At 38.3% G+C, this 14331-nt stretch overlaps 1 protein-coding gene across 2 annotated transcripts in view; it reads left to right on the forward strand.

Annotated features, from left to right (window-relative positions):
- Window positions 1-14331, forward strand: part of RYR3 (ryanodine receptor 3) — a 580370-nt gene that overhangs the window by 223566 nt on the left and 342473 nt on the right. For both annotated transcript variants that reach the window (XM_055363234.2, XM_055363233.2), the window contains exons 5-8: window positions 2446-2524; window positions 8472-8584; window positions 9929-10028; window positions 12760-12853. In XM_055363234.2, coding sequence (XP_055219209.2) covers window positions 2446-2524; window positions 8472-8584; window positions 9929-10028; window positions 12760-12853 — 386 coding nt within the window. The remainder of the gene's footprint in view (window positions 1-2445; window positions 2525-8471; window positions 8585-9928; window positions 10029-12759; window positions 12854-14331) is intronic.

Consider the following 14331-nt stretch of genomic DNA (forward strand, 5'->3'; position numbering starts at 1 on the left):
AATTTGCAATAATTGCAATTATGTTTTTTGTTTCATCAATGTCTGATACCCCACCTCCAACTCCATGAGGAAGAGGGCCATGTTTCTTTCTTATTTTGCTAGACCTATAACCCCACCAAATACAGTGCTTTGATACACTAGATGCTCAATAAATATTTGTTGAATTGACAAATGATCAAATGGCTTATGGAGTAACAGATCGCTTTAGTATACAAGGATAACCAGCATAGAAGAAAAACCAATCAAATGGAAATTTTGTGACAGTTCTCCTCCTTTACCTAGCTAAGAGAAATAGAATGGTACTCACTGTTTTCAGTCCTGGAAGAACTTGCAGGTGTGATGCTAATCCAGAGACAGGAGGAAGACAAGAGGCAAGGTAGTCACAGAAAGCTGCATGGCTATTACTAATCAGGGATCTAGAACCAGAATTGACAGAAGGATGATGCCTCAATGTAACTTGAAAAAATTGCTACATTTTAAATACATATAATTTATTTATAATTTACAAAAAATTATAATTTTACAATATTTTAAAAGGCAGATATTGTAGTTTTGCAGGGAGTATTAAGGAGAATATTATTACTCAATCAACTATATGCCACTCCAGTAGTGTATCATCCTCACTTTCAGCATAAGGAAGGCTTGTCATTTTCCTCTAGCCCTAGTGGAAAACTGATACATTAATTCAAGACTATTTCCACACATTTATACCAGCAGCATGATGCAAAGTTCATCTCAAGGCTTGAACTATCAAACTGACAACAGGAGCAACAGCTGCCTGTTAAATAATTCATTTGCTGCAGCATATATTTTTTTTTTTCTGAGCACTGGTAAGAAGCTGACCTTTTCAGCCTGAACATTCGTCTGCTGTAGTCCTTCATGGCAAAAGACGAAAAACAAAAATGTCCAAACGGAAGTGTATCCAAGTAGGAGATGGAGACGTTTTTGAGAGTAGGGAAACTTTGAACCCTGATAATATCTGGAATTGAGAAGGTGATACTATCTTTCGGAATCTGGTGTTTATCTATAGGGTAAATAAAACTCCAACACTTGTCTTTACCTAAATGTAATAAACAGAACTTCAAAAGCATACTTCTTATGGCTTCAAAAACAAGCTAATATCCTGGTAGTGACACAGAGACTTGCATTATTTACATTAAGTTTACCCCTCCTAAAAAAAAGTTCTACTCACAGTGAACATATACTCTCTACTGGCTAGCTCCTTTTAAGTACAGCTCTGGAAATAAAGCCTATAAGATATGGCTTTCTACATTGCAATGATTTTCCATCTTCCTCTTGCAGAGAACTAGAACTGTGGCTTAGAAAGCACATCCCAAGAGCTTACCTGCCTCTCAGTCTAATCCTAAGATGAGCTGCTATGCCCATCAGTGAAGGAGGCCATGGGATGCTTTATTAAGTTAGTTTAACAGTCATTTGTAAGTTTTACCTGCCCATGTATCTTTATAATAAGAAAAAGAACCATTATTTTGAGAAGTCTTAAAGCTCATAGAAAATTTGAAAAACCAAAAACAAGTGGGAAGGTCATCCATGTCCCTCCACACTATCCAAAATCAACTTCTGTTTCATTTTTGTGTAATTCCTTTTAGTCTGGTTGCTACACATTTAAATTTTTGAGTACAGGTTAACTTATAATTGTACTATTTTATATATTACTTTTTAGCTTCATGTATTGTAAATAATGTTCCAGGCTCTTACACATTCTTGATAAATACTCAATAACATAATATTATATAAAATAGCAGTATCAAAGGTTATCTAGCTTTATTATTATTGTTGGTCATTTATGTTCCATTTGTATTGTTCCTAATTAAAAAGTTTCTCAACATCTTTAAGGCATCTTTAATATTTCTAACTAATTTCTATAACATATAGTTCTATACATTTAACCACTGAGTCATCAGATAAGAGCGTCTTTGAGATTTTAAGTGTATTGTAAAAGTATTTTCAGCTGGGCATAGGGTGGTTCACATGTGTAATCCCAACACTTTGGGAGGCCAGGGCAGGAGGATCACTTGAAGCCAGGAGTTCAAGACCAGCCTGGGAAACATAGATAGACCACATCTCCACAAAATTTATTTTAATTAGCTGGGCATGGTGGCACACACCTGTAGTCCTGGCTACTTGGGAGGCTGAGGTGGGAAGATTGCTTGAGCCCAGGAGTCTGAGGCTGCAGTGAGCTACGATTGTGCCACTGCACTCCAGCCTGGGCAACAGAATGAGACCCTGACTTTAAAAATAATAATAATAATTAAAAATGAAAGTATTATATTAAGGCATGTACCAATTAACTTTCCAATGAGCAAGATAAACAGAGCTGTCTTCACAGTAGCTCATTGTTGAACTTAACTAGAAGCTAACTAGTGGTAAGATACCAAGACCCAATGGAAGAGTGTGACTTCACTAGTATTTGCTCTTCTTTCACAGTATCTAACATGCTTGACTACATCAAGATCCCAGACAGACAAACTTGCCTTTGATGTAGGTCTACGGGAACATGCCACAGGTGAGTCAGCATTCCCAGATCTCTTGAGCTCAGCGGGAGTCTTGGGCTAAGGGCTTTTGAGAAGGACCCTGAATGTGTTACTCATTTGGGATTCCAAACCAACCTGGTTAAGAAATAGGTCTGAAAAAAAATTGCAGAATAATGGACTAGAGAAAGAATGTGTAATGGAAACACGGAAACTAAGAATGAAGAACATAATGTTTTTACCACAGTCAGCCAGAATCTCAAAGAAAAACAATTCTTTAACGTTGTTAGGTATTGAAAGTAAGTGAACAAATCATTCGTGATAAGAACCAATGATACTAAATGACTGCCAAAAAATAAAGGTATCGTAATAAAGGCTTAAATAATGAAATATAGTGTCTAGATCAAAGGAGTAGTCCTATTTTGTTCTGCAATGAACAAGCTATGTCTAAAGTAGTGTTTTCCAAATGTTATTGACATCTATAATCGTGATTTTGCCATTCCACTGTATCCTTTATAATATCATTTACTTTATGATTTTATTTAAATTTAATTACTTTTGTACTTAAAATTTTACAGACAAAACTTATTGCCATAAGTATAAACTGTTTTTGCTTGCCATAAAAGTAAAATAATGAAAACCACGTCATTAAGTAATTGAAGAGATGTTGACAAATATTATAACATGTTAATGATACGCTAGTTCCAAATGTAAAACTTTATTTGAAAGCATCAGAAGGCTTAAAAGGGTAGTAAAAATGGGCCAGGCACGGTGGCTCATGCCTGTAATCCCAGCACTTTGGGAGGCCGAGGCTGGCGGATGACCTGATGTAAGGAGTTTGAGACTAGCTTGGCTGACATGGTGAAACCCCGTCTCTATTAAAAGTACAAAAATTAGCTGGGTGTGGTGGCAGGCGCCTGTAATCCCAGCTACTCGGGAGGCTGAGGTGGGAGAATCGCTTGAACCCAGGAGGCGGGGGTTGCAGTGAGCCGAGATCGCACCATTGCACCCCAGCCTGGGGGAGAAGAGCAAGACTTCGTCTTGAAAGAAAAAAGTAGTAAAAATGAAAATAAATTTCTCACTGTATTTGTCAGTGTCATTTAATTGCCTCCCACCAATGATATACATCATATACTTTGGGAACCAATGGATTATTATTTTTTTTTTTTTAGTACAGTCAAAAATATTGACAGTTAAAAGGTGGGTACTGAAGATGCTGGCCAGGATGACACAGGTTCTCACTGGAAACCAAAAATAAAGAACTGAGGACTAAGATAATAATCTACAGATATTCAAAGTTGTAATATCAAACAAGATGCTGACTTGCTGGGGTTCTTCCAAAGACCAACAGAGCAGTGGGTAGGAGTTGAAAGGAGGCACATTTCACATCAATTTTGAAAACTACTTTGGAACATCTGCAGTTAATGAGCAGAAGAACAGCTGGCCTTGGGATATCGGGTGCTCCCTGTGGCTAAAAATATTCATGAACAATCTGACCATCCGTCAAGGGCATTACATGTGGAATTTCTGCTCCATGTAGAGGTTGGGCTAGGTACCAAACAGGATTCTTTGTTGCAAACAAGAGAACTTGATTCAGGTTAACTCAGTAAGAATAATAATTTACTAGAAGGATGTTTGATAGAGCCTTCACTAAATCTGAAGCCTCAGGCTTGAAAATTGGGTAGGAACAGAGACCAAGGAAGAGAAAACAGGTTAGGGCACACTGCAGGAAAAGTCTAATTTGAATACAGTCTATAATATGACATTCTCCCTTAAATAGGAAGAGGGTTCCAATGTTGGGTAGCCAAAGAAAGACAAGAGCCTATGTTGTTATTCTAAAGCTGGGTCAGTTCATAATGGAAGGATCCAGGTTGCCTAATTTTATAGATCTAGAAAAAAAAATCCAGCATCCAAACCATGTGTACTTGCTGTTTCCATGTCTTGCACAATGGTGACCTGAGAGTGCCTGAGGGAACCTCTTCCTCTTTTCTTCCTCTTCCTGTTTTTGTACCAAGCAAAAAAGTGGCCCTGCCTTTGCCCATTATGGCTTTTTTCCTAAAATAGTATTAGATTTGAATTTGATTTAAAGTTCCTTTGTTTTCAGCCAAAGTGTTAGTCTTAAAATATAATTTCCTCTAAGGTGTTGTCGACCTTGCTGGAAATTACAAAGTGAGTGAAGTGCCACACTCTGAATATACACTTCTTTCTAAATATAGACCAACTGTCAATCCTGAAGAATATGATCAGAAAAGTCAAATATGGTCACTGTATTTATATCAGTAAAATAACTTTATACTTTTTGAGATTGGAAAGAAATTGAGAAACACCACTTTCTAGTCAAGCGTTCAGAGAATTATTTTAATTGTTAGAGCCTTAAATAAAAATAAAGGGAAACAACAGCGGCAACATTACTCTTTTCATCAGTTTTTAAAAATTTCTAAAATCAGACTAGGTGTGAATTCTGTTGACAGACGAGGCAAACACATAGAACTAACCCAAATTCAAGCTGGCTGATGAGAAGCTACCTGTGGCGGAAGACAGGGAGAGAAGGCTTGACTAGGTCTTCATGAAAACCTAGAGCCTAAACTAACTTACGTTTGTTTTGCATCTCTCACCCAAACTCATGTGATATTCTCCTTGAAGAAAGCTAGCTGGCGTTTGTGAGGGACAAGGAGGATGCACCTCCAACTCAGATGAGGTTCAGCATCACCTGGAGATTCTCCTCACTGCAGGAGGAGGTTCACATGGAATCCAGCAGAAGGGTACCCTGTTCCTATCTGGCTAGTTCTCTGAATGCACTTCTGGCTCAGAAACCCCTTCAGAGTTGTAAACAAGTAAACTGCCCAGTAGTGGAGTTGAAACTATAGGAGAATATGAGGAGAAAGTTTGGGGGCAGTTTCTTGAACAATTCTAGCATTTTTCCCCAACACATTGAATTGTACATTCTCACACTTAACACAGAATTGATGATCATTTTATCCTTGATTTTGGGTAAAATTACTTGTTCTGGTCTCCTTTTAAAGTTGTTTAATTGTTTTGTTTTTAGGATTTAGATATAGCTTTAGAATTTAGACTTAGGAGGAAAGAAATGTTTAAAGCATACCCACACTAAAAGTGTTATTTTGTATTTTACGGCTTTGGACTGGCCCATCCCACTGCTTCAGGGACAGCTCCATCCCTGGCTCCAGAGTGTGGGAGAGGGCAGGGAAGCAAAATACTCTTTCTGTGTGTTCCTCTTCAGGACCCCCTTCATCGTGGACACCCTTCAGTGGTCCTCAGAGAACATTAAAGATGCATACAACATTTTCCCCTTCAAATGTAGAGCTCAACCTCTTTGTCATGTCATGTTTAGTTTAATTGAAGTAGTACTCACACATAGATTAAAGAGAGAAATAGTGCTCCTGAGCTTATTATAAACACCAGTCTCCTGCCCTCCCTCCTTTGGATGCTTGCCTCTCTGGGGCATCTACTTTCAGCTCTTTTAGTATTGTTTACCACTTGTTTATAATATACATATTAAAACAATGCTTTTTAAAATTCGTTCTAGATTATGCATTAACTGTGGATGTCCTGATAAAAATTTTGCTTTTATTTCACTCTTCTCTCTTTTCTTCCACTCTTCCCATCCTTCCAATAGATTTTCATCTATTTTATTTAACTATCAAATCAATATTAACTACTTTCACTGCTATAACTGTAACTTTTATTTGCAAATGAGCCACATAATATATTCTGACCAGGTAATTTATTGTATTACTTTAGAGTTTTCCAATAGTTAATAACTGCCTTATTTGTTTGCTTAATTTTTTGTGACCCAATCATGTATTCATTTTCAAACTTTCCTATAGAAGTGAAAATCTAGTTAGATTCGCTTGCATGATCTGTTCTCTCAGTTTCATCTTAGAAACATCAGCCATCATCTAGGGAATTTCTGTTGCCTTGCCCTAGATTCCATGTTTATTAAATCTTACACAGTTGGTTTTTGTTTTCTGGTTTTTTAGTTTGTTTGTTTGGTTTTTGCCTTCTTGGTTTACCACCTCACTGTGGTGGAACACATTATCTAGTAACTTTTACAGAAAAGATGCATGTGGATTAAATTTTTGTCTGAAAATTTCCTAATTACATCTTCACAAGTCACACACACTTTACTGTAATTCTATATTGGAAATATTTTCTTCCTCAGCTTCCTGAAAGCTTTCTACTAGCCAATGGTCTGACTGTTGAGAAGTCTACATTCTGATTTCTTATCCTTTGTGTGTGACTTGTTTTTATTTTCTGAAAGCAGCTAAGAGCGTCTCTTGTGCCTTGGTGTCTGAAATTCCACAGCGATGTGTCTTGGCGTGGCCTCTTTCTGTTCTGACATCTCACAGGAATGCACCTTTGAGTGGGTTTCTAATCTCTACTGTGTTAGGGACTCTGTAGGTTCTTTCAATCTGGAAATGCTCATTTTTCAGCTTTGAAAAAACTTTAATAGTATTTCTTTATTAATTTCCTCTCTCTCTTTTTTTCAGTTCTTGCTCTCTGGAATTCCTCTAGGTTAGTTTTTTGATAATTCTGTTTGTCTTCCTTCCTTCTGGAAGGATTTTTCAGCTTTATCCCACCACCTTTTTCTTTTCTTTTCTTTTCTTTTTTTTTTTTTCCAGGATCAGTGAGTATTTTTCTTTTCCTTGGAAGGGATCCTTCATAGATACTAATATAGCTGTTTCATGAATGTCCTCTGAGATTATTAATTATAAGATTTTTTAAGTTTTCATTTGTTCCCTATAATCTTTGTTTTCCCCAAGTCTCTTCTCTTTTCACTTTGTTTCTGTGGTTCCTGTCAGAGACCTTCCTCAGTTGTCAGGTGGTCCTTGGTCTTCATTCATGTTCTCATCAAGGCAGTAAAAGCTGACTAGAAGCTGGCTGAGGCTTGTTGTCTGTTAAGCCTCACTTTTAGGTCATCTGGCAGAGACCTGAGCATTTCACTGGTGACCTCAAACCACAGTATGTTTTGTCTTAGCTAGTTTGGCTTCCCTAAAGAGTGATCCTCAAATTTGGGTGGAGGGAGGGAGGGAAAGGAGCTGGGGTTTTACTAATCAGGGTATCAAGTTTGAATTCTGTTTTCAGCAAGACTCGACTTCTTTGTTTGACAATGTCTGGTATTTCCAAAACCAGACTCTTGGTAGTTGGCTTTTCCATGGATTAAACTTCTAATCTTCTATAGTGTGGAGGAGGAGAGGTCTTCTGGCTGTGCAGGGCAGGGAAAGGAATCAGGGATTTGAATGTCCTTTTCAATCTTTCCACCAGTCCCGTTTTCAACCCATTTTCTGCCTTCGCAGGTAGCTGGTGCTTCCAAGTCCAGGGACTTTCTTGAGATTCTGCAGCAGGAATTGGCTTTTTATTGATGTTTCTTCTTCTCCATTTTCTTACTGAATGACCTGGGTTTTCACTTTTTATTGGCTGAAAGCTTCCACCTGCTTTCCTTTTTCCAAAATGTCAATTTATCTTCTTTGCTATCAATTTCTCACTTATTGTCTGAGTCCTTGCAGATGTAAGCCTTTAAAAAAAATTCCCTTAGGACAGGGGGAGACAAAGATGAAAGTGTATAAGTGTGCAGTAGACCAATGACATAGATTCTTATTTATTTATTTATTCTTGGTGATCTTGATTGGAGTCAATTCTCAAAACAGAAATTTGAAAGACTATAAAAAGCATTTTTCCTATTTGCATTAAAAATACTCAAAGGCTGCTATAGTTTCCAGCCTCCAATACTCCTTTCCAAACACTGTTTTTCTGTCTCTAGGGAAAATGAAAATGACAGACATAGTCAAGAGCAGATGGGGGGCTGTCTGGAACGGTTAGAGACCAGCAGAAGTTGAGGTCTGGAATATGCACTTGTTGTGTGCACATGAAGGGTTGTCCTAGGAGGAAGGAGAACAAGGGGCAAAATTAGGGACACTGGCTTCTGTGAAGCAATGACTAACTCAAGGAGCCTTCGTGTAGGAGAAGCCTGTTGGTGGACTATACATCCTGCTTCCAAACAGAGGTCCGAAGGAGAGAAAGTTCGAATTGGCGATGACCTCATCCTCGTCAGCGTGTCCTCTGAAAGATACCTTGTAAGTACCTCATAATATAAGACTCTTTTGTTTTCAGAAATTTTTCCTTTAGGAATAGATGGCCATGAAGAACTGAGCCACAGCAGGTTGGATAGAATAAGATGCTTTTACATATATAGAGTTGACCCTTAAACAATGTAGGGGTTAGGGATGCTGACCCCCTGCACAATAAAAAATTAAAGTGTAACTTTCGACTCCTAAAAACTTAACTTTTGATAAGAAATAGCCTACTTTTGATGGGAAATAGCCTACTTTTGATGGGAAACCTTACTGATAATGTAAATAGCCTGTTAAAGCATATTTTATATGATATATGTATTATATATTGCATTCTTACCATAAAGTAAGACAGAAAAAATGTTAAGGAAATCATAAGGAAGAGAAAGTATATATACTGTCTATTAAGTAGAAGTAGATCATCCTAAAGATCTTCATCCTTGTCATCTTCACATTGAACAGGAGGAAGAGAAGGAAAAGGAGGGGGTTGATCTTGCTGTTTCAGGGGGAGTAGAGGTGGAAGAAAATCCATGTATAAGCGGACCTGTGCAGTTCAAACCCGTGTTGTTCAATAGTCAACTGTACTTGAGGGATGATTAAATACTCTCCGCTGCCACGTGATCATGGTGTCCGGAACTAACCTGTTATTCTTTTAGATTATGGTGCTGCATCCAGCAAACTGTTAAAATGCCCCAAGCACTATATGCACATTAACTCCCATTATTCTGAATTTATTACATTGTTTAGCTCTTGTTTAGGGAAGAACAAGAAAGGATGGAATATAGGAAAATAAGTTTATGTTGGAGAAAGAAAGAAGATGTACAATGTTTCAGGACATGGGGTATCGCAGAGAGTGGAAGTTGCCAGTGAGATTTTGCAGCTGGGGATGGGTAATAAAAAGCACCATTTGTGTCAGGCACTTGTCTGGGGGTGGGGATGCCTGAAGATGAGAGAAACGTCAGAGAAGCTTCTCACAGAGTCAACTGAAGTAAAATCTGTGGGCAGATTTTACTTTGCCTAGGCCAAGTGTTGGGTAATTTTTCCCATTTGTGAGTTATCCTACAAAGAATGGACATTTTATGAGTTGGTGTTGAATCAGCTCCAGCTGAGGGGATGAAGTCAACACATGTCTGCCATCTCTGTAGCTGAATAATTCCTCACCCCAGAATAAAGTGTCCCACTTTGAAGCTGCTTCTAGATCAGGTGGAGAAATCTCCCACAGGCTGTATAGAAAGAACCAGATGACAGTAAGGCTGTTGAATTTAATCCTTGAAGTTCTAGGTGAGCTGTTTCTGTCGGCACTGGACTGGTGATTTAAAAGATGTCTCATTTCTGTTTCTGCTGCAGCATCTCTCAGTATCAAATGGTAACATACAAGTGGATGCCTCCTTTATGCAAACACTCTGGAATGTACATCCTACGTGCTCAGGAAGTAGCATCGAAGAAGGTGTGCTTCTTTAAATGCATTTAGCCCTGAGCCTGCCTATCTCTCTTGAGCTGTATACATTGACATTTTCTGCTACTTCCCAGATCTCACCTGAATGTCTTGGTACACAGGTAGCCTGATTTTAGCTCACTTGAGTTCCTTTCTCTGAATTCAGTACAGATTATTTTCTATTCTAACTTCCAGTTACATGAGCATCCCTGAACTTTTTTTTTTTAACCCCTTGGAGCCCACTATTGTTTTAGCACTATGTGTATTGAGGACTTGGATATGCACCTTTGCTCTCTCCCTGAGTTTCCACATTTTTATTTTTGCTTACTAGTTGTAAGTATAAAGACCTCAGCATCTTCAGTTTTAAAAGAGATTATTTGCCAAGAAGGTGACATGGTTTATATTTCTTCTTATGCATCTCTCCATGCAGGCGAAGCACTTACTCTATTATAAAAGTGTTTGGTCATTTGTTTTTACTTGTATTTATGGAAGGCCATTTTGACATAAGAGGTGAAATTATTTTTCCCTTGGAAATAAAGTCATCTAACGTTGTTCAACGTATTTTATTTCATAGAATCAGGTAAAAATCAATACACCTTTCAAGTTGTGTAATAAATGTACTGGCCTTACCTCACTCATAGGTAATACCACAGCTGAGAAGAATAATCAAATGTCGGTGACCTATGGGCTATTGTGTTACATTTTGGCACATTATAGCAAGATCAGAATTTTTAAAAATACTCATCACAGGCTTTAGCCCTATTAAAGTCTAGTACTTTCAAACTGGGAATGGCGGTCTATTCTATCATGTTTGAAAAAAGAAGGAAAACAGAGTTGTCAAGGTGATACCCCAGTTTCAGAATGCATGATAGCTAAACTGAAGACTCAGGAAAAGACAAATTCTTAACTCTTTTGGCAACAAGTGGAAGGCTTTAAAAGGTAGGATGTGTTTAGCCCTCTTCCTTTGTGCCAAAATTAACCCACCCTCCTGGGTCTATTGTCAGTCAGTCCCTTTCTATTAAGAATCAAGAAGCTCTGGGTTTAAGTCTTTCTCAAGAAAGTTTTGGCTCAATCTTCTCCATGTTAAATTTTTTATTTTCACTGTAGGAATAAAATTATTTCCTGGTCCCAACAGAGGGCTTGTGGAAATTAATTAAGGAGTGTTTGCAAATCATGTCAAAAGGTCCTTATAGAAGTGTTGAGTGCCGTTGTAATATAGTCTGGATAACTCATCACTTGAGTCATCTTGCTCTGTAGAAAAATGTCCTTCCAGCATCCACTGGTGAGAAACCCACTTCAGCCCTTAAGAACGTAAGTGATCTTCATCATGATGCTGCCTTCCTGACTATGGCCCTGCTAGATTTCAGTTAAGAAAAGTCATGATGCACCAGCACTTGGCAGTGTTCTCTGTGTGAGTAGGATATTGATGGAAGGAGCCCCAAAACCATAAAGGATAAACTCCAAATAGGGCATGGCCTCTCCATCATGAGATGAACGAGAGCTTAATCAAGAGGTTGGTCATGGAAGGCTTTAATTTTCTAAATAAATTAGCGGTTAAGAATCCCCTATAATATATCATGAATCATTTTTAATGCAAAGGAGGTTATAACTCAGATTATCAGTACAAAAAGATACAGGAAAATTGGAAGGAGACTTCTGAATATTTGAGGGAATTTTAGAAATACTTGCCTTGTCTAGGTAAAAAAACTGAACTCATAACAGACTGTCACTATACAAAATTCACTAATAATACCCTTTTCTCCTCTGGCATGATTGCTCATTCTTACTGTTTTAATCCAGCACCCAAAATAGTTTTAAGACAGCCCCTAAAGTGATCTAATTATGTGATTTTTTTTCCTTTAAAAATTCTGACACAGACATTGGGTATATTAAGTTCATATGTCTCCTGAGAACAGACTAGCCTGGAGAATTTCTTAATTCAGAGGAATAACAAATCCCATTTCTTGGAGCAAGGTAAAGCTCGGACTGGAGCTCCTCTCCTGCTACTATGTTCTTTGAATTAAGGTTCAGCATTTATTTGAAGACAAATGGGTCATCATGTCTTTGAAGTTCATTGTTTCCTTTCCATCTCTGAACTCCATGACTATTGAGATTCTTTTCCTTATTCTGAAGGCTAACTGTTTGTTGATGAAAGCGTCTACACTTGTTCACTCAGGGATGCTGGAGAGTAGTTCTGCTTTCCCTTTGTGCTGTAGGAGTAGCAACCAGATTTGATCTGTTTGTTAAATGTATTTGAATGTTGCCTTCTCCTAAAGGGTCTTAAGAACGGTCTGCTACCCCCTTCTCAGCACCTTTCTTTCCCATGACTACAATCTGATTTGGATTTTTTTGCAAAGTGTACACAGTGTGATTGTGGATATTTATCCAGAAATTTGGTATTGGGTGTACTTACATCCTAAGCAACTGGACACTCCTAACATTAGCAACTTAATTTTCCTTTTGATTTTTAATGATACCAATTGGCACACTATTTTCACCTTACCTTTTGGTGTTGGACTTGCTCACCTCTGAAGCCGTATTTAACTTTCAACATTAGAATTGTTTTGACTTTCCTGTCTTTTCTGCCTGAGGCCTGCATCCATGGAATATGTAGTTATCAAAATGTGTCTCTCTCGGTATTTACCGTAACTGGCTCAGACCTGTGTGAATTTACCCTTTTTAAATATGCCATTCTCTTCATTAAACTTCCCATCATTCACAGTAGAATATAATTCTCTTACAGGATACCTGCTTGGTGGGCATGTAGTACGTCTTTTCCATGGTCATGATGAATGTTTGACGATACCATCTACAGACCAGAATGATTCCCAGCACAGGTAAGTCAGTAGCTTCATTCTTCCCCTAGCTGTTTCCAGTCTCAAATGACTCAAACTAAAGAGTTTACATTGTATTTAGCCATATATGAACTCTGTACATGTCAGTCCATTGACAAACCTTCCTCCAGCCATGGGTTCTGGTTTGTAAAACAGGAATGGCAGTTCAGCTTGCTTACAGGAGGAGCTCTGTACACATGCTGTTCTTAGGCAGTTCTGTAATGCTTCCAGATCCCTTCATTTTCTTTGGCTCTGCACTTAAACAAATTATTCACCAGGCTCTTCAAAGACAGATCATCTCTATTCCCATTTCATGTGCTAAGTAAATAAGGTGGACTTCATTGATTTGGTTTTATGACTAAATAGCATTAGAGAAACTGATGTCCAGCTGGAGCTGGATTTAGCAGGGGGTGGTGCCAAGGGTGCATTTAGAGGGTGCTGTGCCAAGGACGATGTGTTCTTGTCCTTATACTTGACCCCTTCATGAATGCTTTTCAAAATTTCAAAACCATGACATGGAGGATATGAATCCAAGTCTTAAACGCATACTAAAGAGTTTTTTTTGGTATTCTATCATCAAAGGAACAGAACATAAAAAGTTTGGCCTTGTAACTATAGAAATCTGATATTTAAAAAAAAGTCAAACCTCAGATCCAAACTAGATTGAATTTGGGACAGCAGTGAGTCTGATCCGGTGATCATGTTTTCTTTCCCTTTTGTGTAATGCCTACAGGAACCTTGTCAACTGCATTTCTTTTGCTTCATTAGAAACGTGGGCTCACAAGTCTTCACATCTTGGAGAATATGTAGGTCAGGCTCCTGCCACAGGTCACACACTGGCTGATTTCAGATGCAAGCCTAGAAGCCAGAGCTGCTGACTCTCCATCAGGGACCATTTCCTAATTGATGTACTTAAGGACCCCTGCAGAAACAATGTGCTTGAATGTATTACTATGCACCTTAGAAAGCACCCATTGGCAATGTGTATCCCTTATAGTTCTGAGTCTCTTCCTACTTGCTGTCTACTCTGAATACCCTTTCATAGGAACCAGATGTGACCCAGAAGGGTGTCTAGGACACATAAAGCACAGACCTATGTAAAGTGCTGTGCTTAGTTCACTTGTTGCCTCCCTGGCACTGGTCCGGCGGTTGATAGTTATCTCGATTGGGAAGTTAGGTCGACCTGATTTTCCTTAGAAGTAAGGATTCTCTACCCTGTCGTGTGATCCTGTTCACTTGTGATTTGCCTTTTATTCAATATTGAAACTATACAATAGCCCATTTACTGTCCCTTTGATATCATATTCTGCTGCATCAAGGGGAAGGTTTGCAGGTGGATGAATAACTAAGATTTTATGAGTTTTGCAGGGTTGTCTGTATCTAAGATGGAATACATCAGGGTTTTCCTAGTTCATTCTCTCTATTCCTGTTCTACTTTTAAGGATGGGAACTGGAAAAAATGAAGTATTTACCATGGGCAT

This window comes from Gorilla gorilla, chromosome 16 (genome assembly GCF_029281585.2).
Source record: "Gorilla gorilla gorilla isolate KB3781 chromosome 16, NHGRI_mGorGor1-v2.1_pri, whole genome shotgun sequence".
Lineage (NCBI taxonomy): Eukaryota > Metazoa > Chordata > Mammalia > Primates > Hominidae > Gorilla > Gorilla gorilla.